Source organism: Saccopteryx bilineata, chromosome 1 (genome assembly GCF_036850765.1).
Source record: "Saccopteryx bilineata isolate mSacBil1 chromosome 1, mSacBil1_pri_phased_curated, whole genome shotgun sequence".
Taxonomy (NCBI): Eukaryota; Metazoa; Chordata; class Mammalia; order Chiroptera; family Emballonuridae; genus Saccopteryx; species Saccopteryx bilineata.
Window position 1 is genome coordinate 206,596,533 of NC_089490.1, and position 25,243 is coordinate 206,621,775.

The following is a 25,243-nucleotide window of genomic DNA, read 5'->3' on the forward strand; positions in this document are numbered from 1 at the left end:
CGGGGACCTGAGACAGCTCGCTCGCTGTTCCCTGCTTTCGCTGCAGCGACTGCGGGGAGGTGACACTGCATGTGCCTCTCAGCTACTCGTCCGCAGGCCGGACACGCATCACAGCGGGGGGCACCGTGCTGGGCACACCCGTGGTGTCCGCAGTGAGTCAGGCCGCGGTGTGGGGGCTGCTCCCCCAGCATCTAGCGTTGGACTGTGACCACAGCTTGTGATGTGTGTCACCTGCAGACTAGACACTACTTTTGTTCTGAGATCACGGTGGCCGTGCAGAAAAACTGGCTACACATTGCTCCCCTGGGTCTGACGGGCCTCAGGCAGGAGGTCATCACACCAGAACAGAGCAGTGGGGTCCAGTGGTTGCTCCAAAATCCTTCACATGTCCTGCGCCGACCTTGATGGGGCCGTGCTGCTTGTGACAAAACAGGAGGGTGTGGGGACAGCTCTGGTGCTGTTTGTGGGCAGGGGGTGTTGAACCAGGCAGGGAGCTCCTGCATTCAAGGAAGGAGCTTTAGGGCAGGTTTTCTAGGACAGGTGGACCCACAGCTGGGCTCACATCTGCAAGATGCTGCTTGTCCTGAGGCCGTCACTCTGCTGGAGCAATGTGTCGCTTCCGGGAGGTGTCACAGCCGCCCAGGCCGGCTGCGTGTCACCCAGTCTGCTGTGTGTGGCTCAGGACTAATGCTGCCCTGGTGTTTGCATGCAGTCATTGCATTCAGCAGACCCTGGAGGCCGCCCTGCATTGCCATCAGATGGGCGTGGTCCACCGGGACCTGAAGGTAAGTGATGCCCTGGACGCTATCCACTGTGGTCATGTCTTAAAGGCAGGCCCGGCCGGAGAGCTGTGTGCACTCGTCTCAGCTGGCACCTGGCATGTCCCCCGCCAGCTTGAGATTTTTAGCCTGTGTCCTCAGCGGGAGAGGGTTTTCTGTATCAGGGTACCGACAGCCCCTGATGGGGCCGCTAACCTGCAGCCATGCCTCGTTCTGACCTCGCTCTGTGGACAGTGACTTAGACGTGTTACTGCCCAGCGTGCTGTGCAGCCCCAGGACCACGTCAGGTTAACAGGTTACAGAGTGGGAAAAGATGCAGGTGCTGGGTGGGTTCTGGCCCACGTGGCTGGGTGCTACAGAGCCCTGCTCCGGACTCTGAGTCCCCTTTCCTGGACAGCAGCTTCAGGAGCGCTGGAGACACGGGGCTTCCTGGTTCTTTCTCCACTAGCTCACATTCCTAGGGACCCAGGCACAGGTGCCTTTGCAGCCAGATGGAAAAAAGTAAAGTGATTTCATTATCGAGTAACATTTACAGAACACGTGTGCACACTAACATTCTTAAGACTTCTCTCAGCTTCTGTCACTGATGAAGGGACAGTCACATCACTGGAAAGGAAGCAGGAGGGGACGCGCTCGGCGCTCTGGTCTCACCTGCAGACTCCAGAGCAGTGAGGGCCCAGGGACAGAGCGGAGAGAACACACGTGAGCCATCACATGAGCCCTGAGCACCACGTGAACGGGCGTGCATCCAGGTGTCCTCAGTGCTGTCCAGCGGTGTGCTCCGTGGGCCCTGGGCTGGCTTCCCACACACAGACCCAGACCTCTCTAGCTGGGAGTCCCTTTTTCTGGCGATCACCTCAGAAGTCCCTTCCTTGCCACACACACACAGAGGCCTTTCTGTTAAGTCTCAGACTCTCAGGACTCCCACGTGCTCTGTGAGTGGACCTATGTGGACATGCATGTTTTTGTACTCTTTTAGCAGATACTCTGTGTATCATTTTATCATCTGAAATATTTTACTGCATGTTATGTGATTGTAAGTAAACCACAGAACCATGGCGGGAAGGGTGACCTCTCCTCCCAGACTCTGTACTGCAGCCCTGGGTCCTGTTGGACACTCGATAAGCCCCTGACTGCAGCTTTCATCAGGGCAGTGTGCCCAGTGGTTAGCCACAAGGGAGGAGACATTTTCTGACATGTGAGCTGAAGTCACTGATGAGACACTCAGGTGGGGACGTCAGGAGGCTTCCCTCTGAGAGTCAGGCCTGGCCTCAGCCAGCACCTCCTTTTCAGGGGAGCACTGTCCTGCGCCCTCCTGCCCTGACTCTGGGGGCAGAGGTGAGGTTCTTGGAGGCTTGTGACACTGCCTGTGCTGGCCCCATTCCATTCCATTGCGGACCTGCTGGACCAGTGCCAGCTTGCCGCAAGCTTGTCACTAGGCGGCCATGGACAGTGGCGGGGACCTAGGCAGTGGTCTGGCCACAGTGATGCGATTAGTGCTGGGAACTCGGGTATGATGCTAGCCTTTGGGAGGGTCAGGGTCAAGGGTGTACCTTCGTAACAAACAGGATGATGTCTGGCCTTACTAGTAGCCACTGTGTGCCCCCTGAGGCGTCCCAGGGTCTTCACAACCGTCTCATATGCAGGGCTCCGAGGGACCCCTGTTGCCAAGGGAGACATGGTGGCCTGAGTGACAGCCCCTCTCCAGGTCCATGCCACTAGCCATTGGGCTGTACCCACCAGAGTGGCTCCAGGTCACGGCGATAGCACAACTCACTGTGGAGGCCACAGAATAGGCCTGCTCTGGTGGGAAGTGAAGTTGCAACATGAAGAGTCACATGGGACATGGGTCTAAGTTTAGTGGCTCAAAAGCTGGGGTTTTTTGTTGTTGTTTTTTTTTTGTATTTTTCTGAAGCTGGAAACGGGGAGAGACAGTCAGACAGACTCCTGCATGCGCCCGACCGGGATCCACCCAGCACGCCCACCAGGGGCGACGCTCTGCTCACCAGGGGGCGATGCTCTGCCCCTCCGGGGCGTCGCTCTGCCGCGACCAGAGCCACTCTTCCGCCTGGGGCAGAGGCCAAGGAGCCATCCCCAGCACCCGGGCCATCTTTGCTCCAATGGAGCCTTGGCTGCGGGAGGGGAAGAGAGAGACAGAGAGGAAGGAGAGAGTGGGGGGGTGGAGAAGCAAATGGGCGCTTCTCCTATGTGCCCTGGCCGGGAATCGAACCCAGGTCCCCCACACACCAGGCCGATGCTCTACCGCTGAGCCAACCGGCCAGGGCTTCAAAAGCTGTTTTTAAATCCCGCCTATGGGTCTCCCGGAGCCGTGCCAAGTCTGTGTCACGGGAATGAGAGAAGGAGGCATGTTCCAGGTAGAGCGTGGAAGGGAGGGTGTCGTCTGACAGGAGGCCGCTGTGTGAACTGAATGCTCCCTGTTCAGGGCCAGCAGGGGGCCTGCTGCAGCCTTTGGGAAACGCAGCTCAGAGAGCTGAGGCCCTGCCCCATCTGAGGGGGGCATGTCAGGACAGGTGGTGTGGAGCGCTGGGAATAGACTGTGTGTGAGGTCGGGTCGCTGGGACTCACGTTGCACATCCGTGAGCTGGTGGCTGGACACTGAGGAGCGGAAGAGAAGGACAACATTCACAGAACCTCTGAGCTGAGGGCGTGAGTTACAGGCAGATCAAGAGCAGAGCTTTGTGCTGGGCCACGGGTTCGACATCGTTTAAAGCTGTGTTGTGTGGTCACTGCCCTCCTGCCCAGAGAGGAGGCCATACCTCAGACCAGTGCTGCAACCAGAAAAACACTGCGTCAGAGAGAGCCTGCAGCGACAAGTGACAATGCTGATGTCACAAGATATAGAGCAGCGTTACTCAGACGTGTTCTTGTGCGAGAGCCCAGAGAAGAGTTTCTGTGAACAGCTGACAGAAGTAAGTCAAAGGAGAGAGTCCCGAGCTGTGCTGTTTCAAACAGCTGACTTGCACACAGAATGGAGGACTTCTTCAGTTTGAAGTGTTTCAGAAACACTACGAAATTGCCTCATGACTGAAATTCTGAATACGAGGCTTCGCACACAACTGGGTTATTTGGCAACAAACCAACGCCCGTGAATTTTCTCCTTGGGAACTCGCCTTTCTTAGCCGGCCTCCTGCAAAGCCGTGTTACCAAGTGGGACGGCGTTGGCCGGAAGGTGGGTGGATGGAGATGGAACAGATGAATGTTGAGGAAGGTTATTATTCTGAAATTTGGGAGGATTTAAAGAGTATTTCATGGGAAGAAAACTGAATTTGACAGGGAAAGAAAGGAGTGTGCTTTCTGGGAGGAATGGGACACACACTCAGTAAGTCATTCACGTAGGTTGTACACAGATCAAATTGTGAATTCTGCACTTGGAAGAATTTCCAAATCACAGTTGTCCTACTCTGGTCAGAACCACGCTTATATAGAACTTTAAGGAACCTACCTCTACTCTGTGTCTTTGTGAACTCGATATTCCGGCTTTCTGGCTCCTGCAAAACTTCATCTTAGTGTATTTCCAGGTGCTGGTGGGCTCACACCTCCTCTGCAAAGGAACGGACTGGACACACTGCACGCAGCTTGGCTCACGCCATGCGGAAATGCTGAGATGCTCGCTGGAGGAGAGAAATCTCAGGGACCAGGTCACATTCTAGAAGCTAAGGGTTTGTAAGGAGTAATAAGGTGAGAAAACAGAGCTAATCACCAGCTGTTTGTGTGACAGAGAAGAACCCATGAAGAGCTCAGACAGGATCCCACTGCCCACGTGCATCCCTGCCTGTGGGGGGTCCCTGGGGACCATCACCGCGCCCCACGGTGAAGTCTGTGATGCGCTGGCACTGAGCCCCACCTCTTCCCGCTGACATGGGCCCTTCCGTGGTCAGGAGATCTGTGGAAAGGCAAGATCAGAACTGAGGCTTTTATAATCCTCCCTCATTTTTGAGTATGGGGGGCAAGCCTTCCTGAGTGCTTCCTGCTCTCCAGATCCTGACCAAGTGGGCTGCCTTTAGGAAGTGGACCGTCTGCAGCCTGTTGGAGGAGCAGGCTTGGTGTCATCGGTCACAGCAGGACCGGACAGCGGGCTTGCTCTGCCCCACCGTGGTGGACCCCCTTGCTTGCGTGGGGGCTCGGGGTTTCCAGTCACTCCGTCTGCCCGTCTCTTGCAGCCCTAGACGTGGTTCCAGCAGCAGCTCCTCTGCACTTCAACATATCCGACCAGTTCCAAGAAGACCTCGAATCTCAGTGGAAGAAGTGTCCACTGTGGCCATGTGAACGCACAGGACCGAGCTTGCTAGCAGGTGCCGCTCATCCAGCAGATGTACTGTGAATGGCTGTTGCTACGGAGACCAGATGTCCCTGAGAACCGCACTGTGAGGAAGCTGTGGGGCAGGGGACAGTCGGGGTGAGGCCTTGTCCGTAGAGTCTACTTACAAAGCACCCTGAAGAGTGACCGCATTGCAGAAGTCAGAGGGAGTCTACTTACAAAGCACCTGAAGAGTGACCGCATTGCAGAAGTCAGATGGAGTCTACTTACAAAGCACCTGAAGAGTGACCGCATTGCAGAAGTCAGAGGGAGTCTGAGCTCATACAGAGCAGTGTGACAGAGTACACACAGGTCAGGAATACGGCACTGCTGGAGTTAGGAACATTAGTTACAGACACTCAGGGTTCTGTACACTGAGACGGCCAGGTGCATAGAGGACAGCTGCTCATCACTAATGTCCACTGCAGAGGACAAAGCCCTGTGATAAACCCTCTGAGATGTCATAGTCACGTATGTGCTGTTAGGAGACATAATCACTACCCCCAGTGTTTGAGAAGTGAAGACATCACTCACTGAGCTTCATGAGTCTGCAGACTCGTAATGTCATGCCTGGGGCACACACCCGGGGACACACGCCGCCTGGGGCACATGCCCGAGACACACACCTCCGGGACACATGCCTGGGGCTCACACTCGGGACACACCTCCAGGGCACATGCTCGGAGCACACACCTCTTGGACACGCGCCCAGGGCCCATGCTCTGCTCAGGACACGCCCAGGGCCCACGCTTGGCACACGCCCGGGCCTCTTCTGCATCACCTCACTGCCTGTTTGGTTCACCACACCAACACAGCCACACAGGAAGCCTGTTCCCGAGCTCCCTTTTCTGGTTTCCTTTAGAAAGTCAAAGTGGTGGGACAGCAGCACCCACAGTGCCGGGGACCCTTGTGAAGGAAGTGGCTGTGGGGAGCGGAGGGGCTTCGCCATCTCAGCTGTCCCTTCTCCTCTGGAGTATAACCCACCCCCTCCCTCCCTGCACTCAGGCAGGACGGGAGTTGCATCCTCTCCGGGGAGCTTCGTGGCACATCCTCAGGCAGAGGCTGCGTGGATGGTGGGACCCTACCTTCCCACGGTGTCATGTAGAAGTGAGATCTGTGTGACACTTCATGTTCCACTGAAACTGGCTGTTAGAAGCAGTCTTGTGATGAAACATTTTATAAAGTGAATAATCTCTTAAGGAAGTTAGTAATCGTACTAATTTTTCAAGTTGTGTTCCATAATTCTGTATTTTAGTTTTGCCTAAAAGATAGATATAAGCGTGAAGCTATTTCAGTGCTATTAACGTTTAAGCCTGGACAGTAGCCTGCCCATTTCTGTCCATCCTGCAGCTGAACAGTCGTCACAGGTGTGAGGCTAAACCCTGTCCACACGGGTTTGTGACTTCCTGCGTGACAGGCTGCACAGCGAGCCCGCAGACCCCGTCTCTGTGCGAACATGCACAGCATTCAGGCGCCCCGCAGGATGAGGCCCATGGTGCCCATCTCCTTTCCATGGGGAAGGCACAGAGCACACAGCAGGGCCCAGAGCATCCTGACAGAGCGATGAGAAGAGCACGTGGCATCTGTAAGTGTATCCGAGACGACTGGCTCCTTCCCGTCACAGACCTAAGCTGGCCGTGCTGCCCAGGGACTGCAAGTCTTGCCCGAGATGGGTCCCCGGTGACATGAGATCAGGGCCGCGTGGATCAGCACAGGTCTCGCCACTCAGTGCTGTTGACTGTGAAGGTTACAGAGAAATAAACCATTGTTACAGCTCCATGTGTTTCTCAGTCATTGTTCCATAAATCAGTAGCTGGAAATGAATTCTCTTCGTTACATCAGAAAACTCATGAATATTGTAGGCCATAGGTTTTAGTTGTGAAGATAAAATAATCAGACAGTGGCACTCCATGCTTGGACACTGTACTGCAGGGGTCCCCAAACTACGGCCCGTGGGCCACATGCGGCCCCCCTGAGGCCATTTATCTGGCCCCCACCGCACTTCCGAAAGGAGCACCTCTTTCATTGGTGGTCAGTGAGAGAAGTTCATTGACCATCTCATTAGCCAAAAGCAGGCCCATAGTTCCCATTGAAATACTGGTCAGTTTGTTGATTTAAATTTACTTGTTCTTTATTTTACATATTGTATTTGTTCCCATTTTGTTTTTTTACTTTAAAATAAGATATATGCAGTGTGCATAGGGATTTGTTCATAGTTTTTTTTTATAGTCCGGCCCTCCAATGGTCTGAGGGACAGTGAACTGGCCCCGTGTAAAAAGTTTGGGGACCCCTGCTGTACTGTGTTGACAGAGAACAGCTCCAGGTGATTTTGAACGTTAGGTTTTGCTGACCATTTCTTCAGCATGGATATATTTCATCATCTTGAGACATCTTTATCCCAACATCCAAGTTAAATTACCGTATGTTCAGGGATGAGGTCATTCAACGCCCGGCGCCCTTCCAGCGCTGCCGAGGCCCGGCAGCCACCGCTGTGCCCGCACCGCTGAGTCTGATGGCAGTGCAGGAGCGGCCGGAGCAGGGAACGCCCCGACGGAGTGTTGTACTTGTGACTTAGTCTGGTTTCTGCAAGTCCGTCCTGGCTATGATTCTTCTGCTGATTTGCATGGCTCGCTTAATTAATCAGTTAAATACTGGTTTAGGCTGTGTTTCTACAAGGTCAAAACAATAGAATCGACTAATTCAGTAAGAAAAAAAATTGCCAATTTTATGAAAAAATGTGAAATCGGCGTTTGTCAGTATATAAACAAAGCCAATCTGATTGACTGAATGTTTAGATTTCTAGACAATTGTTTTGGCCTTGAAGAATCCATTGTTTTCCAGCCTCGTTCAGCCTGAGACACACCTGTGCGTTCGCTGGGTCCTGTCCCAGGGTGGAAGACACCCACCCCGAGACGTGTGTGTGGTAGCCCAACCCCACGTCCTTCCATACCCGGGGAGTGGACAGACTTTCCTTCCTGCCTAACCAGCCCCTTCCCTGATCCTCATAGCTGCACAGGCAGTCCAGGGGATACCCCGCTGGACAGCACTGCTCCCCTAGGGACTCGTGTGTCTCGGTGCTGTGGCTGGGAAGCAGTGGGGTGGACACAGCCTGACCCCAGCATGGAGTCGCAGCCCTGGAGTGATGATCAGTGCCCAAGAAGGAAAAACTCATGTTCCTTCCTCGTAGTATTCCAACATGTGACAATACACGCACAAGGAATGCTTTCAGTCACTCTGAAGACATGTAAATTATGTTTGAAAAGCTGGCTTATACAGAACAAAAAAGCTGACTATAACATTTGGCAAATAATATCACACTCTTTCTGCCTTTAAGAATAAACAGATTCTTAAAGACAGCAATTTTAATACATAATTCAGAGTAAGACTCCAAAATTTGTACAGAAATTGTTTGGAAACACTGACAAGTCCAGATCACTGTGTTTGGGTCCAAATTCTTGAAGTCATGAAGTCAACTCATATTTAATTTGCAGTTTTATTTGCCAAATGTGTGTAAATTGGTCCAGCTCTTATTGTCGTTTTGCCAAGTTTACTTCTGCCGAAAGTGCCTGTACCAGCTAGGCTTCCGAGTCGGGGTCCTTGGCCACGCCTGGCCCTTGGGGGGGGGGGGCCCTGGGAAGCCCGCGTGCAGGTCCAGACAGGCGTTTCCTCTGCCCCGCCCCAGCGCGGTCTTTCTCCCGTGGGAACCTGGCCTGTGCGATTGTGCCCCTGTCTGAGCCTGTGTACATACAGGTAGACCCCGAGTCACTCCCAGCCTGGCCTGCCCCGGGCGGGAGAGAGGGCAGGGTGTGCCTCTCTTTCCCCATCTGGTCAGATGTGGTTGGTTCTGAAGAGCCACCTGAAACAGGTTCTCACTTCAGTCTCTTCCTTTCCTTCTAAATAAAGCCTGAGAACTTGCTTCTAGCTAGCAAATCCAAGGGGGCAGCCGTGAAGCTGGCAGACTTCGGCTTGGCCATCGAGGTGCAAGGGGACCAGCAGGCGTGGTTCGGTGAGTAGGCCTGTGGCCCCGCGCCGCAGCCGCACCCCCTCCCTGCCCCAAGGACATGGGAATGGTCGCCTGGCCCAGACGGTGGTGCGACCAGCTTGAAACCTTGGGTCTGAGCCTCGATCCTGCTGACGTCACAGGTATGGGTCAGAAGTGATGTGGGGAGATGTTAGGTAGGAGGAGAGCACAGCACACAGAGCTCCTGCCAGGCTGGGTGAGACGGTGTGGGAGAGGCCCAGGGAGCACAGGCATGTTTTACTCGGGCAGAAATGGGTTCTTCACGTGCAGTGTCGCCAGACCAGAGAGTTACATGTGAACAGCAGGTGCTCAGGAAGTGCAGGACATTTGACAGACCTTTGCGATCAGTACATTTGTTTTAAAAACTATTAAAAAGTATATCTACATCAATATATATTATATTTCATCTTAACTTTTTTTTTCCCTAAAATGCCCATTTCCTCTAAAATGTTGATAATTTTGAAATGTCTTTATGATGAAATTTGTTTCTTTATAATTTAGGTTGAGATTAACACTAAACAAATTTAAATTCTAGTATTTCTAACCGGCTATGGATTCTCTGTGTCTGGCCTGAATAAGTTACTGCCCACTGACTGATACCCTCTCTGCCGGGTCCCGTACACACACCTGCCTGTCCACTCCTCTCTGCCGCATCCCGCACACACACCTGCCTGTCTGCGCCCTCTCTGTGGAGAGAGCAGAGCTCTTCATTATGTGCAATGCCAGCGTCCCGGGCATTTACGTGATTTAGTTTAAAGAAAGGGTCTGGGCCAGGGGTGGGGGTGACCGGGTACAGGGCAGCTGCAGGAACACAGGAGTGGTTTTAGTGGGTGTGTGCTTGGTGCAGGGGGGCACCCCTCCTACAGGAAACTGACGACCTGCCCTCTGGATGGGGTGGGGGGGATTACAGGATTCTGCCTGTGTCTGCTGCTCTTGGCAGCCACAGCTGAGGTGCTCTGTGGCCTCTGTGGTGTGCGGGATGGTGTGTCCTCGCCCTACACAGCCCCACACGGACAGAATGAGGGCCGCCATGTCTTCCCCACTTCACCGTGGGCACTAGGTCAGCAGCGACTCCCAGCTTCTGTTTCCACAGGTTTCGCCGGCACGCCCGGGTACCTCTCCCCAGAGGTGTTACGCAAAGACCCGTACGGAAAGCCCGTGGACATGTGGGCCTGCGGTAAGGAGCCCCTGCCGTGTGCTTTCTGTGGTACGACCGTGACATCGTCATTCAGTGGTGTCTCTCTGCGGTGGGCTAGGGAACTGGGCTGGGCACAGACTGGGTGAGGAGGCGTCACAGCAACCCCCAGTGCTGCTGGGCTGAGCGCGGGCACCTGCCCTGCAGGGACTGGGACAGGTCATCAAACTCACCACACGCCTCGCTCAGCTCAGGAGTTCCCTGGGCCTCTGTCTGAGGGCGTTTCCACAGTCCAGCTGTGAGTTCGCCTTTGAAGTCATGGCTCTCCTGTGATGATCCGAGTTCACACTTGTGAGCCTGAGGTTACAGGGTGGAAGAGCTGACTTTTATGACTGGAAGAGGAAGAAATGATAGAAAAAAGAGTTGTTTCCTCCTCATTGTCTGAACATACAGCATTTTTAAAACTATAAGTAAATATTGGGTAGATGGAGGGAGGGAGCAATGGATGGAGGGATGGGTGGGTGGAGGGAGAGAGGGATGGGTAGAGGATGGGTGGATACGGCACATACACGTGTGTGCGTGTGCACGCACGCAGACCCCAGGACATCTCCTGGGCTTCAACCCCAGCTTTGCCGTGGACGGAGCCACCGTTCATGTCCTCAGTCTCTCCTCACCTTCGCTTCCTCACACGATTCCCACAAGCAGCCACGTGCCCTGGCGACAGGCCCCTCCCCATTACCGCGCACGTTTGCTGCCAGCTCCTGTCCCCCTAGAGATTGTGGCATCTGTTACTGCATGCCTACAGGTGCACTTGGGGTCACACAGTCAGCTGCAAAGTATCTCAGCTCTTCTAACATCACGTGTGTGGGGAAGTGACCCCCACTGCCCGCTACCAGAAGCATCATAATAGATCCTCCTGCCTTTTGTTACATCTCTGGGTCACTGCTATGGGTTTGGAGCATCATCTTACCATTTTATTATGTCACCTCCAGTGACAGGAGAGGCACATTAAACTCACCCTAGTTGTCAGGTGACACATGTTTTGTCACTGCCGTTGTCATGACCAGCAGAGTGTCACCACAGTGCACACCTGCTTCCGGTTCTGGCACCTCTGAGAAGACACTTCTCAGCCGTCCCCCAAGGCGTGATGGGGTGGCAGGTGGTAAGAAGCAGTGCCCCCTGGTAACAGAGGGCATGCAGCACAGTGGCCTGGCAGGGGACAGCTGGCCTCTGGGGACTAAGCTGTGGCACGGCCGACCTCTGTTGCTTGGCCTTTGAGCAGAACAGTGAGGCTGCTGTGGCTGAGAGAAACCTTGCCCGGTTACTAGGGACACGTGACAGCCGGTACTCGGGACACCAGACTCCACCTTCAGCTGGATTCTGTGCGCTCAGAGCCGTTAGGGTTGACCTGGCCTTGGGCCCAGGAAGCAGCTAGTCCATCACTGCAGTGAGTGCTGGGCCTTGCTGACGCGGGCTCTCCCTCTGCTCTGCCATGAGCAGCAGCAGATCGGTTCTGCTGCTGGGATTCCCTGATGAGCTGAGCTCACTGAGTCACTGGTTCTGCAGAACTTCCTCCTGCATTCTGGCTTAGTGTCCTCAGTGTTGGCTTGTAGGAGTTGGGTCTCACGTCTGACCTGCGGTTCTGCCTTCCGCTCTGTTCCCCTGGCCCCCCACAGCGTCAGCCCCGCACCCCAAAGAGCAGCCTTCCAGGGCGGTGGTCCTAACCTGCTTCTCACTGCGACTGCTCTTCCAGCCCTGGCTCTTGTTGAAATCACCTGGGTGTCCTGGTCGCACTGTCTTTCCAGTCGGCAGTTAGAGGGTCTTGGGGTCCCCGAGCACAGCCGCTGTGTAGGTGGGAGGGCACTGGCGGCTTCCATTGCCACGGCTGCACGACACTGTGTCAAGTGGTCACTTGTGGAAAATGTGAACCAGAGTAGAGACCAGCACAGAACCCTCCCACTGGTCTCCCTCCCTGCCCGCCCCTCCCTCCAGGCACCCTGTCAGCACCCTGCGCAGGCTCCATGTGTCTCAAAGGAACGGTCTCTTTTAATGGTAACATTTAAAATTTAATGATTGCTTAAAATCAGGTATCTGGTAGTTTTTTCAGTTTGCTCTCATGCTCATAGTTTTGCCGTTTTGGTCTCTTGGATCTCTTAATTTGTAGGTTTTACTTCTCCCCCCATCCCTCCCTGGTCTCTCTCTCCCTCTCTCTCTCTCTCCCTCTCCTCACTCCGCAGTTTATTTGTTGAGGGACCCTGTAGACCCCACAGGCACCCCACAGAGTACCAACCTAGTCTCCACGTAGCATCTGCCACCGTGAGAAGCCAAGACTCTAGTAGAGGGCCGGTCCTGAGTCTGGACAGGAAGAGCCCCAGTGACCAGGGGCAGCTTGGTCATCCAGGAAGGAAGCTGTACGGCTGCAGAGCTTGTTGTAACAGGCTAAGGAGCCCACTGAAGTGGCTTCTGCTGGTTAAAGATGAGACAACTGAGGATAAATGAGAAAAATGACAGGAATGTGTTGCAAGAGTCAGACGTTGAATCAGTGCCTTCACAGCGCTGCCCCGCCTGGGGAAGCAGTGTGTTGTTTCTAAAAGTGGTTAGTAAACGGGAAGAATCAGTTCCCCGACCCCTCCTGTGTGCGCTGTGTGTCAGAGTAACCACACGGTGCAGTGGGCTGTTCTTGAAGGAGGTGAGCCGCTCCCTTCTGCCGGACACCTGGTCAGGGGTCACTCAAAATCGTCCTCTGTGGCTGCTGTGGTCGAGGAGGAAAGGACCCCTCTTCCTGCAGGTCGTCCACGTCCCCGAGACCTGCCTGTCAGGCACAAGGCTCTGACCTGGCGTGCTGCTGGGTCAGGCGTGATTGAGAATTATAACAGGTCAAGTTGTAGATGAGCCTGCAGACTAGCATCAACACGGGCTCTATACGGACACGTGTGCAAGGGTGGTATACGGAAAGGCTGGGGAGCACATGGCCGTCCCCCACAGTCGTAGGCCCGAGTGTGGGTGGGGTGCCCGGGCTGGTGGGCACTGCCCTCCCCAGGCACCCACGTGTCTGATTGGGCGCCCAGCAGCAGCCCTGCCTTCGCTGAGGGACTGGCTGATAACTGGGGTGCCCTGACACTGTCTCATATGCCCCCCTGCAGGTGTCATCCTCTACATCCTGCTGGTGGGGTACCCACCCTTCTGGGATGAGGACCAGCACAGACTCTACCAGCAAATCAAAGCTGGAGCTTACGACGTACGTAGTAGCGTTCAGAGCTCTCCCCAGGGGTCCTGCTCCGTGAGTGACCAAGGCCCGTACCTACCTGCTCACGGTGCTTGGGCCGCAATCTCAGGCAGCCATCACGGCTTCCCTCCCAGGGCGGACAGTGAGGATGGCAGAGGGCTTGCTCACTGCGCACCGTCTGCTGGGGCTTAGGGGGAACAGTGCGAAGTCCCCAAGGCAGCACCTCTTGTCAGAATGTTTTGGCTCTTAGTGCCTCCTAATGCCTAAAAGTTAAAGCATGTTTGCTTTAGGGGAGGCTCCCGCCTGTTTGTTTGACTGTCACCCCAGTGCTGGCCACATGGCTCTCAGCCACCTACCAGCATCCCTGGCAGTGGCCCCTGTAGCAGTGGAACCCTGTCCGTGTCACATTGACTGTTTTTATTTATTTATTTATTTATTTAATTTTTTTTTTGTATTTTTCTGAAACTGGAAACGGAGAGAGACAGTCAGACAGACTCCCACATGCGCCCCACCGGGATCCACCCGGCACGCCCACCACAGGCCACGCTCTGCCCACCAGGGGCGATGCTCTGCCCCTCTGGGGTGCCGCTCCGCCGCGACCAGAGCCACTCCAGCGCCTGGGGCAGAGGCCAAGGAGCCATCCCCAGCGCCCGGGCCATCTTTTGCTCCAATGGAGCCTTGGCTGCGGGAGGGGAAGAGAGAGACAGAGAGGAAGGGGGGGGTGGAGAAGCAAATGGGCGCTTCTCCTATGTGCCCTGGCCGGGAATCGAACCCGGGTCCCCCGCACGCCAGGCCGATGCTCTACCGCTGAGCCAACCGGCCAGGGCCACATTGACTGTTTTGTCGTATTTGCCTACTCACCTGAAGGAGGACCTTCACCATCAAGACACATTTGAAAATCCCAATCCCAACACGTGTCACGAGGTTATTTGAAAGTGGACACGTGTGTGTATGCACACGTCCTCGTTATGTTCCGACTGACTAGGAAGGTCTCGTCTGTTTTCCCTTCTTGGCTTCATGCTGCTCACAGACACGGTCTCTCTCCAATGAGCACATCTGTACATGATGTGCCTCTCCCCTGGTGTCACGTGTGAGCTGGCGTGCTTAGTAGTAGGTGGTCTGGGCCCCCCTCTGCGCATTAGGAGCTCAGTGCAGAGGTGAGAGGACCGTGCAGTCTGAATCATGCTGCCGGCCTTGTGAGCCCCTGCCTTCTGTCCACGTACTCTGGTCAGACGGACGTTTGTGCCATGAGGGTTTCAAATGTGTGTTCTTTCCCCTTGGAAGCTCTCTATCCAGGCAGACCAGTAATGGGACAGACTGTTGTTTTGGTGGCCACGGCTAGCGCCTGCCCCGCCATTGCGGATGGACGAGAGTGAGGCCCCTCTGAAGGGCACACGGCACACGCAACCTGGTGACCGTGGGAGAGGGGAGGGCCGCCTTCACCCGCAGCCCCAACCTCTGCCACCAGAGGCCTGCACGGCACAGTGTTCCTGATGGTCCCTAATTGTTAGCAATGTTTACAACTGCCCAAAGTATATATGGAGTTAGAGTGGCGAGTGTGACACTCCGAGCTTATAAGTATGAGAGAGTCAGCACCGTGCCCTCAACTGTGGCTTTGCCCATGGGTCACAGACTCCCCTGATACAGCTACAGAAAGGGAAGTGACTTCAGGCCGGGATACAGGGACTGTGGCTCTTCCCAGGACTTTCTGAAGAACACTGTGAATATTTGTTCTCTGGAAACTAAATTGATGTTAAGTTTTCTAACCCTTCCCTAAGAGTATTTCTACTAAAGATGCTAATTTTGTGAGAGTGAGATTTCATAATTATCAACACAAATTTCACGTAGAGAGACCCAGAATGAGTAGCCTTATTATGAAGGAACTAATGTGAAGGTGTCTCCGACAGCAGTTACAGGGACTGGTCCTTTCATGACCGTAGTGCCGGGCGTGGCAGACCGGCCTGCAGAGGTGCACAGGCCCCTGGAGACCTTACGGCCCACACCCTCCCACCATCCCCCAGACACCAGCTCCTGCCATGTCTGCTATCCCTGTTCAGGGCGCCCTGGCGTGACAGTGTGAAGGTGTGAGTGCATGTGACAACTTTCAACTTCATTGATTTCTGCAAATAGGAGGATCACATAAAACTTCATTTTCAAAGCAAAGATACTTTAAGAAGACAAAAAGATTGAGTTCATTTTAAGATGTATAAAATATTTACTAAATAGATATCATAGGCACATTGGTGTGTATATCTGTCCCTCACCAGCTACTGTTCATCAGTGTACAGTTAGTAAGTGTATGCACATAGGGGTATTTTTATCTATATCGGTGGCTCTAGATACAGCATAATTCATGCAAAAAGTGCATTTATGAAGAAATTTACTTCTCAAGGAAATTATTAGTGTATCTGTTCGACAGAGTGAATCTGGTTTTTTATTTTGTTGTTTCTTTTGTGTGTGTGTGTGACAGAGACAGAGAGAGAGAGAGAAAGATAGTCCGAGAGAGGGACAGACAGAAAGGGAGAGAGATGAGAAGTATCAACTCATAGTTGTGGCACTTTTGTTGTTCATTGATTGCTTTCTCATATGTGCCTTGACCATGGGCCTTCAGCAGACCAAGTAACCCCTTGCTCGAGCCAGTGACTTTGGGTCCAAGCTGGTGAGCTTTGCTCAAACCAGATGAGCCTGCGCTCAAGCTGGCAACCTCAGGATCTCGAACCTGGGTCTTCTGCATCCCAGTCTGACGCTCTATCCACTGCACCACCACCTGGTCAGGCTGAATCTGTTTTTTAAACTCTTTTTATAAATATCTATTTTGAAGTTTCCATCACCAGAGTGGGACACGGTGACTCCTGAAGCCAAAGACCTCATCAATAAGATGCTGACCATCAACCCTGCAAAGCGCATCACAGCGGCTGAGGCTCTGAAGCATCCCTGGATCTGCGTGAGTGCCACCCCAGGCCTGGGCACCACGGGCTCACCCACAGGGCTTTTCACGGGTGTGAAATAATTTTTGCAGACAGAGATTGAGTGAGTGAGTGAATGAGTGAATTTTGACTCAAGGTATTTGACAAAGTTAATTTTATGATGGTTAAAAACTCACTTTGGGATGGACAATCTGGTTTGCATAGACGGCTAAGTATTTCCTGCGGTGTCGCAGGCAGGTCACCTCCAATGACTGATGACCTTCGTGAGCAGAAGCTAAGGAAGTGGCCCCAGATGAAATGTCTCCCAGGAGAAAGAGTAGACAGAGCTCATCAGTTATCATTAGGCAGCTGTAGGAGACAGTGCCATGGTTGGAGGCTAGAAGGACGTCCTCGCAGGGAAGAGTGGCCGTGGGAGGCTGAGAGAATAGCATAGCACTGGGGACATAGATGGACACGGTTTCTAGGCCTGGGCAGCAGAGGTGGGCACGTCGCTGACTGATGCAAGGCATCCTGTCAGGGAGGTGAGGGCAGGGAGGTGATGGGCGGTGATGACGACACCACACAGGCGTGCTGGGGGGGAGCCTGGTAATGCTGAAGGACAGCGGGCCCTAGGTCAGTGTCTCCTTCTCCTGCAGCAACGATCCACCGTGGCCTCCATGATGCACAGACAGGAGACGGTGGACTGCTTGAAGAAGTTCAACGCTCGAAGGAAACTGAAAGTGAGACAGAGCGTCTCAGGAGGGGCGGCGGGTGGATTAAGCAGCAGGTTCTGTTGCCCGTTCAGACCTTGGAGCTTGTCTCCTGGGTCTTGGGGATCCGGGGCACCCTGGAATCGAACCCGTGAGGGAGAGCTGAGGGGCTATGACCGCGTGTGCACAGCCCCTCCCAGCAGAGGGACAGCTGCCATGGGAACCTCGTGTCTGCCACACCCTTGGCCCCACCCAGAGGCCCGTTGCCTAGGAGCCCAGACAGTGGCAGGCCACAGACCCCCTGACCAGAGCTGGGCCGGGAGACTGTCCCTGGACGGCATGTGGGTTGGTCTGCCCAGCGACACTGACTGGACCTCCTCTCTCTGACAGGGCGCCATCCTGACCACCATGCTCGCCACGAGGAACTTCTCAGGTACATGACATGCCTGCCATTTCCTCCTCAGTATCCTTGGAGCCGAAAACAATAGTAATTAGGAAAACACTGCTGCGTTGTTCTGGGACTCATGGTCTCGTGGATGCGCCCACACGGTGCCCTCCGGCTTCCCCTGGTGCTGCCACAGGGACACTGGACAGGTGACCCCACCGCCCGGCCTGCGGCACACCCCTGAACATGTGTGTCCAGTTCCAGGGTGCAGCGCTAGCCTGGGGCTTCACCCACTGACTTTCCATAAAGCATCAGTGAGTTCGTGCACTGTCCACGCAGAATCTCAGCTACAGGGCTTTTAGAATTGTTGAGGAGCCCGGTGCTCTTAGTCCTTTCAGACGCACAGTAGTGTCCTGGCGAAGGCATGGGCCCCCTCAGTGGTGTGCAGAGCAGCCCAGAGACGCACCCTGGCACCCTGCAGGGCAGGACATGTCCGTGTGCCCGGGGGAGCTGAGCCAATACTCACTGCCCAGTGTCTCTCCTGAATGGACACACACAGGTTTCTGTTGTCTCCAGAAAGGGAGTTGGGGCCCTCCTTCCACAGGGGACCCAGCCTCCAGGTCAGATTCTGGTAACGGCACATCAGTTGTACATACGGGCAGGCCTGTCGCAGCCAGAAAGCCGTTCTTGGTAGTTTCTGCTTGGCGTTGACCCTCAGAGTGTTGGCAAGAGCTTGTACCCAGCACATGACGCTTTCATCTGGCTGGCTGCTCACATGGGCGGACTGTGCAGTGTCCGTGTGTCCAGGGGCTTCTCTTCTCTGCTCCTGCATCGCCCATCAGCGGTCCCTGTCAGTGGCCCCTCGGTCCCCATTGTGCGTGGTTGTTGGTACGAGCAAGGCCACAGCGGGCCTTCCGGTGGTCTCCTGAGACGGCAGCTGTGTTGCTGCACTAAGGGACGCTGGGCTGCCCAGGGGGTGTGTCTCGTCCAGTGTTTGCTGTGATGAAACCTGGTCCCTGCCCTTGGCAAGCTCCCCTGCACGACAGAGCTGTCGATCACACGGTGGCATTCATGGGGGTGAGCTCCCTTCATCTCCTTCAGCATTACCTCTGTGCTTCCTGTTCAAATGAGCACCCCCTGAGAATCACGCAGTTAGGAGGGTGTATAGAGTGTGTATTGTGAACGTCAGGCTCACTTGAGAAGGGAGTCAGGACAGAGTGTGTGTTTCTTTCAAGTCTTGAACACATTGGCAGACTCAAGCCTTTTAACAACAGAGGAACTATATTGCGTACCTCACTTCTCCATCCTGTGTACATGAAACACGACACGTGAGTCGCGTGCCGTTCCTGCGCGAGAGGTGGGGCTTGTTCACTGCTTCAGAGCCAGATGGTCACATGGGACTGGTCACATCTTGGACGTGTGGCTGTTTGAGTTTTGAGAATTTCATCCACTCGGTTTTGCTGCCAGACGTGCCCTTTGAAGCAATCTGTCGCAGGCGTGTGGTTATAGATCTGCTTCCATTGCTCCTCCTCCCTTGGGGAGGAATGTATTCTTGTGAGCCAGGCGAGCCAGGGGGTCGTCTCCATGTGTCCTGACCCTGCCCCTGCCCTGGGCCCACGTGTGTCTGCGGTCACATCCCCCCGCCCCAGCCCTGCCCGCCAAGGTGGCTTCCGGGTTGTGAGCCCGGCCTTACTCAGCTTCGCTCTGTAGCTCCCGCAGATGGTTGTCACCGGGGTGGGTTTCTTACCGTCTCTGTTGATAATAAATTAGTGCTGTGTTGCAGAGGACTACTAGGTAAAATTAAGTTTTGGATTCTTTAAATAAACATAAACTTACACCAAAGAAATAGCAGAACAATGTCCCAAGTCAGAAGGCAGACTCCAGTGCTCGCAGGGGGATGGCGTGCTCTGCCCTGCGGGCTCGTCAGCACTCTGCACTCAGCACTGCTCTTTAGTGACCAGTGGCGTCTGTGTGTGCCGCTCACTGTGCGCTTTCCGAAGAGACAGCGTCACCCGTGATGTGCCCGGGCTTAGCAGCAGCTGGACAGCAGGCAGGTCCCTCTGGGAAGGTGACTCCTACAGAGCCGTGTCCCTCGGGGGTGCTCTTAGTTCAGGATTTTGTTTTGTTTCCTCTCCCCCCTCAAACACTGATTGTTAGTTTTTTAGTGTTTATGAAACCTTGGTATTCTGATGTTGAAAAATAGAAGAATATATAATTTCCTTTCTTAAAGGGCAAATAGTAAGGGTTTTTTCTCTGGGTCAAAATATCCCATTTCATTTTAAATGCTGTTGTTAATATTATTTGTAGAAATGAAATGGTTCTATTTCAAATATATACATGTATGTGTATATTTATATTTATAAAAGGGTGTTATTTAGGCAGTGTATTTTCACAAGTAAGTTCTGACCCTCGCAAGAGGCTCAGGCTGCAGGATGTGATGCCATCCTGCCTGGCGGACACATCACAGTGGGCTCCAGCTCCCACGCATGTCTTCCTCCCAGCCAGCGGGGGTCCCCGGTCCAGCATCAGGACTGGCCTCATGCTCAGTTCTCTGCAGTGAGCTAAGTAAGAACAGGGTCTCGAATTCCATGTGGATGGTACAGTGCAGCTCTGTCCTGTGAGTCAGCTCACACGACCGCCATGACAGTGACGGGCGTGCGGTGGCCGTGACTTGGCAGGGTAGTGGGAGGCAGAGGCTGCCCCGCTTCCTGGCCCTGAGCGCCGGGCGCAGCTCACTAACCATGATCTTCTCTGATTTTGTAGCAGCCAAGAGTTTGCTGAAGAAACCAGACGGGGTGAAGGTAAGTCGAGCGTGTGCTCCTAAAATTACTTGATAATTTTGTAATGTTAAATATGACACCCGAGTGTTTGTAGCTTGTTTTTTATAGTTCTTGTAAAGAACACAGGTTGAAGTATAAAATAACAATACACAAAGATGACAATATTTATGCCCAGAAAAGCTGTAATTTTTTTCTCTTTTATTACATATTTTCTTACTGATTGTTTTTAGAGAGACCAAGAGGGAGGGAGGGAGGAGAGGGCACGGGTGCAGGAAGCGTTCGTCTGCTGTGTCGCTCAGCTGTGCCCTCGTTGGTCACTTGCTGTCTGTGTCCTGAGCAGGGATGGAACCTGCAACCTTGGTGTTTCAGGATGACGCTCCTCTCACCACCAGAGCTCTCTGGCCAGGGCCTGTCTTACTGCTTGTTAACCAGTCACGACAGACAATTCTTTTATAGGGAGTTCCTGTAGAAGTGGGACATCTAAGTCCTCTCTCGGGTTTTCCATAGTCCCAGACTATCACAGTGACCTGAAAATCCATGGAAACCTAATCTCTGAATGGTCACGCTGCATCCCTGGAGGCTGCCACACCGTGTGGCCTGGATCAGGTGGTCTGGAAGTATCAAGTGACCAGGCTTCTCTGCCTGGCCTTGTTCTGCAGAGGTCCCAGGGGTCACTGTGCTGCTGTCACAAGGTGCTGAGATGTGCTCAAGGGGAATGTTCGGAGCAGATATGGGAGAGTTTTCCGAGAAAGATAATAGGAAGTTACTACTTTCTAAGCAAAACCGTACCACTGCTTTCCTGTTGATTCATTTTATGTCGTGGGAATTGGAAGGTAGCTGTATATTTGCCTGTTTCCCTGCCCAGGGTGTTGCCCAAATGCTGTCTTTAATACTTTTCTTTCTCTTCCAAAGGCAAACACACGCATACCTCACAAACACTTCAACATTCTTGGGAATTAGTTACTATCCTGACATTTGAACTTGACCCAAAGTCAGGTGGTCTGTTCACTTTGGAAACAGAACACAGACAGTGGTCTGTGGCTGAATGCGTGCCCCATCCTCTCCTTACCCCGTCTGGGTGAGCTGTGGGTTTCCAAATGATGGTGGCAGGCCTGGCACTGACTGTTAAGACGGTGCTGCCTGTCTGGGCATCTCCCTTCTGCTCACATACTCGTGGGCATGTCAGATCTCAGTGGGCATCTGCCCTTTTCCCAGTTAACATGGGGGAAAATGGTACGTTTTCCATTTTCTGAACGTCTCCCTCTCCTGCCTAGTTCTGTCCCGTTCAGAGCTGCAGAGCTCACAGCACCTACTGAGATATTTACCCTCCCTCGTGCCCTTCCAGAGATATTTCCAGAAGTTTTTTCTTCTAGTCAACTTATAGCTCTTCCTAAAGACAGAATTAATTCCATGCTTGATACTTAAAAACTCAACTAGTCAGGTTGGTCTTCCCTTTCTCTCTGATGGGTCAGTTCAGAAAATGAAGTCCAGGTAAATGTTTGGATGGTGGTGAGGATCTCTCCTGGGGACGTTCACACCAGGGAACCACAGCCTGTCTGCCCGAGGGAGTCAGGTGGGAGAGTCTAGGACCACGCGGGTCAATGTGAGTCCACTGTCATACAGTATCCACAGTCGCACAATGTTGTTCTCTTTGAAACTGAATATTTTAAATATGTAAAAAGGTTCTTCCTTCATCCGTGTGCTGTCAAAGGATCTTTTACAAGGACAAAGTCCAGCCTCCTCTTGACACTGAGGTAATGAATGTCTGTTCACTGATAAGTAAGACTGTAGGATGATTTAGTGATGATTACGATGACTAAAATAGGAGTGACTATTAGTACAGATGCACCATGATACATCCACCATGGAGTTTATAAACAGTATGACAGTGACCTCTCAGGGGACCATCCTAGTGAGGCACCTGCAAATGGAATAAACACCCAAGAAACGAGCAATCTTAGCCACACTTCATAAGAATAATTCAGCACACGCTTTAAGTATCTGATTTGATGTCTTTTTATTTATTTATTTTTTTTTAAGAAAAACACTCAGCTTCCATAATATAAAATCCCTGCATCTCCCAGACTGGACGGCAGCCTCTCTATGTCTCAAGACAGATGCCCAGGGCCAAACCCAGCCTGGTGTGGACTCTCTGGAAGGCAGCGCCCCTGGCCTTGACTTAGAAATTCTCCTAGTGTTTTCCAGTGAGTCCACATTACAGATACAGTGAAACGAGAAATCATCAGCTAACCTTTGCTTTAACAAAAACATCTTTGACTGTACGTGGGCACACACTGGGTGTGCCTGAGGCCCATGCTCGTCCGGGCTACAGCCTGGTGTGGGAGAGATGGTGCAGGCGTGCTCACACGTGCAAGTTTGTGTGCAGAGGTGTGCACGTGGGACGTTTTTACTGAAATAAAGCAGTTCTTGTCATCCACATTCTAGAAGAAAAAAATGAACTCTTTTGTCTGAAAACAGAAATAAAAGGGAGTTCCTCTTACATCCTTTGCATCCACGGACATATGCTGAATGTGGCAGGTAGCCTCTGACCCCTGGATGTGGAGGAGCTGGCTGTCCAGCCGAGCACAGCTGCTGGACACGAGGTCACCTGTGTGCGTCCCCTCTTCTCATACGCTCTCTACGCACATGACCCTGAGTTTTCTCTCTCCTTTAACAGGCTCTGTTTTCTCATGTCTCTTTTTGGCTGTTCACAAACTTTAAATTCTGTGCAGTTATTTTTCCTATGTACTTTTATTTAAAGAAAGGTTTCCGACACACTGTCTGCCAGAAAGATGGGTATTTAAAGTGTTGTGCAGTCAGGGGCATCCCAAGTCCTCTCTCTTTCCCTCATGTCCCAGAGCTCAGGGTCATAGTACGAGATCAGTCCCACAGATGTGGGTGATGTCCCTAAGGCAGCTTCCGAGCCCCCTGCGTTTCTCTCAGGGCCGTCCCCACTCCTCTCCAGTGTAAGAGCGGCCAGAGTCCCCAGGAGGCCACTACCTGGCAAGACTGCTTGTCAACACCGTTTGGTGTCTGTGTTTCTATGCAACGTGCTTGTCCCGTTAGAGCCATGTGTGCGTAAATAGTAAAACTGTGTGAAACGTTCCTCTCTGTGACGAGATGTGGAGGAAACACCGAGAGAACACAGCACAAGAAAACGTTTCTGTTTCTGTTTGATAACCACAAACTCAGACACAGTTTCAAGTCACCACTGGGCACCATTTCCCAGGGCCCATCGCAGATTTCTGACCCTGGTCATGGTCACCGCGCAGCCTCTGCGGGGACAGTGACCACTTTGGAAGGGCAGACCCAGTTATCTCAGGGTGAGGGTCTGGCATTCCAGGTTCCGTCTTCAGTCCTAGCGATAGCACAGCTCCTCCTCTCCCAGAACTGTGAAAAATAGTCATTTCACAGTCAGAATACAGTAAAACGTTCAGTTTGCCAACTTATAATTGAAGATGTATTTTTTAACTTTTTATTGGTTTTAAAGCAAGAGGGGAAGGGAGGGAGAGAGAGAGAGAGAAACACTGATCTGTTCCATTCATTCACGTATTCATAGTTGATTCCTGTATGTGCCCTGACCGGAGATCAAACTCACAACCTCGGCATATGGGGATGACGCTCTAACCGAGCTACCTGGCCAGGGCCTTGCAGATGTATCTTTTAAAGGAAACCCAGGCTTAACATTTTAAAAAATACATGATAAAACCAGCATTTCATCAGAAGATGCCAGTTTAATTGGGTGCCTACTGAACAGAGTGATGTGATGGCAGCCCCTGAGGAAGGTGGTCCGCCGGGCGGCAGCAGGAGACACACACAGCAGTGTGTTCGTGGTGTGCGCGGCAGGGAGCCAGGCGCAGAGTGTGACGCGGAGAGTGTGCTTGGGGCCAGTGCCCGACCCCTGGCGGCTCCACTGCGCCACTCTGTGTCATCTGACGTGGGGGCAGGGCAGGACAGTGGGTCTAGTTGGTCATCCCGCTCAGAGGGACAGACCGGCATGTGGGGCCTCGAGGACTGGACGGCCCTCCCTCCTGTGGCTGTCACCATGTCTTCCCTGGGAACAGCGGCTCTATGTCTCCATGTGGACACCTTGCTGCCAGGCTTTAAGGTGTCTCTTCTGTCTCTGCACACCCACAGATCAACAGCAAAGCCAACGTGGTCACTAGTCCCCGAGAAAGCGTCCCTCCCCCGGCACTGGTACAGCTAACTCCTGACCCTGCGAGTGCTCCCTGTCCTGTCCCCCCTCCATCCCTCTCCTTCGCTCTCTGTCTGGACACCATAGCCATTCTTTCTGTCGGGTTTCGTTTCTGTTTGTGGTTTGCGTCCTGAGACAAGGACAAGCTCACCTCCTCCTGTGGGGGCCGATGCCACGCCATGTTTCCAGCATGACGTGCCCTCGTGTCCCTGCCGAGCATCCCGCTCAGGCTGCGTCCCTGCAGCTGACCCCCTGCACGTGCCCTGGAAGCATGCGTGAATGTGCTTGGGCTGCTTCCACTCTGCCCCACTGGAGGCTGCAGGGGCATGCTGGCAGGAACACCGCCCGTGGCCAGCTGTCCACGCAGACCTCAGTTGAGCCCACACCCGCTCCCTCTCAGACAGCGGCTCTGCAGGACCTCTCCCTGTGAGAGGACGAGGCACTGGGTCATTCTACCTCATCTGGGTGTTGTCTTCTAAATTCAGTGATCCCTGCTTCACTTCAGCACAGAGCTGTGACGTGCCCCTGGGTACAGGGCTGTCCCTGTCCGCCACACGTACACGCCAGCGGCCAGGCCTGACGAACACTTCACAGCCGTTCTGCGTTCACTTCTGACATCTGAGTCCCATTCTGTTTTCCCCAAACTACTACATGTTTGGATCTATGATTTTCAGGAATATTTATGATTTTTTTACTGGCCTCAATAGTTATATTTTGTATGAATCTACACTGGTCAGAGGTTATTTCACTTGGACCAACCAGCAGGCCCAGTTTAAAACAGTTAAAGG

General features: G+C 53.2%; 1 protein-coding gene across 9 annotated transcripts in view; it reads left to right on the forward strand.

The window, feature by feature from the left end:
- CAMK2D (calcium/calmodulin dependent protein kinase II delta) overlaps window positions 1-25,243 on the forward strand; it is a 131,007-nt gene that overhangs the window by 91,417 nt on the left and 14,347 nt on the right. For 3 of the 9 annotated variants that reach the window (XM_066233976.1, XM_066233981.1, XM_066233985.1), the window contains 8 exons: window positions 9,001-9,103; window positions 10,212-10,295; window positions 13,397-13,491; window positions 16,301-16,423; window positions 17,042-17,125; window positions 17,486-17,528; window positions 20,244-20,281; window positions 24,398-24,457. In XM_066233976.1, coding sequence (XP_066090073.1) covers window positions 9,001-9,103; window positions 10,212-10,295; window positions 13,397-13,491; window positions 16,301-16,423; window positions 17,042-17,125; window positions 17,486-17,528; window positions 20,244-20,281; window positions 24,398-24,457 — 630 coding nt within the window. Of the gene's footprint in view, window positions 1-712; window positions 786-9,000; window positions 9,104-10,211; window positions 10,296-13,396; window positions 13,492-16,300; window positions 16,424-17,041; window positions 17,126-17,485; window positions 17,529-20,243; window positions 20,282-24,397; window positions 24,458-25,243 lie in introns of all 9 variants that reach the window. The other 6 variants (XM_066233977.1, XM_066233984.1, XM_066233980.1 and 3 more) reach the window with 3 other exon arrangements.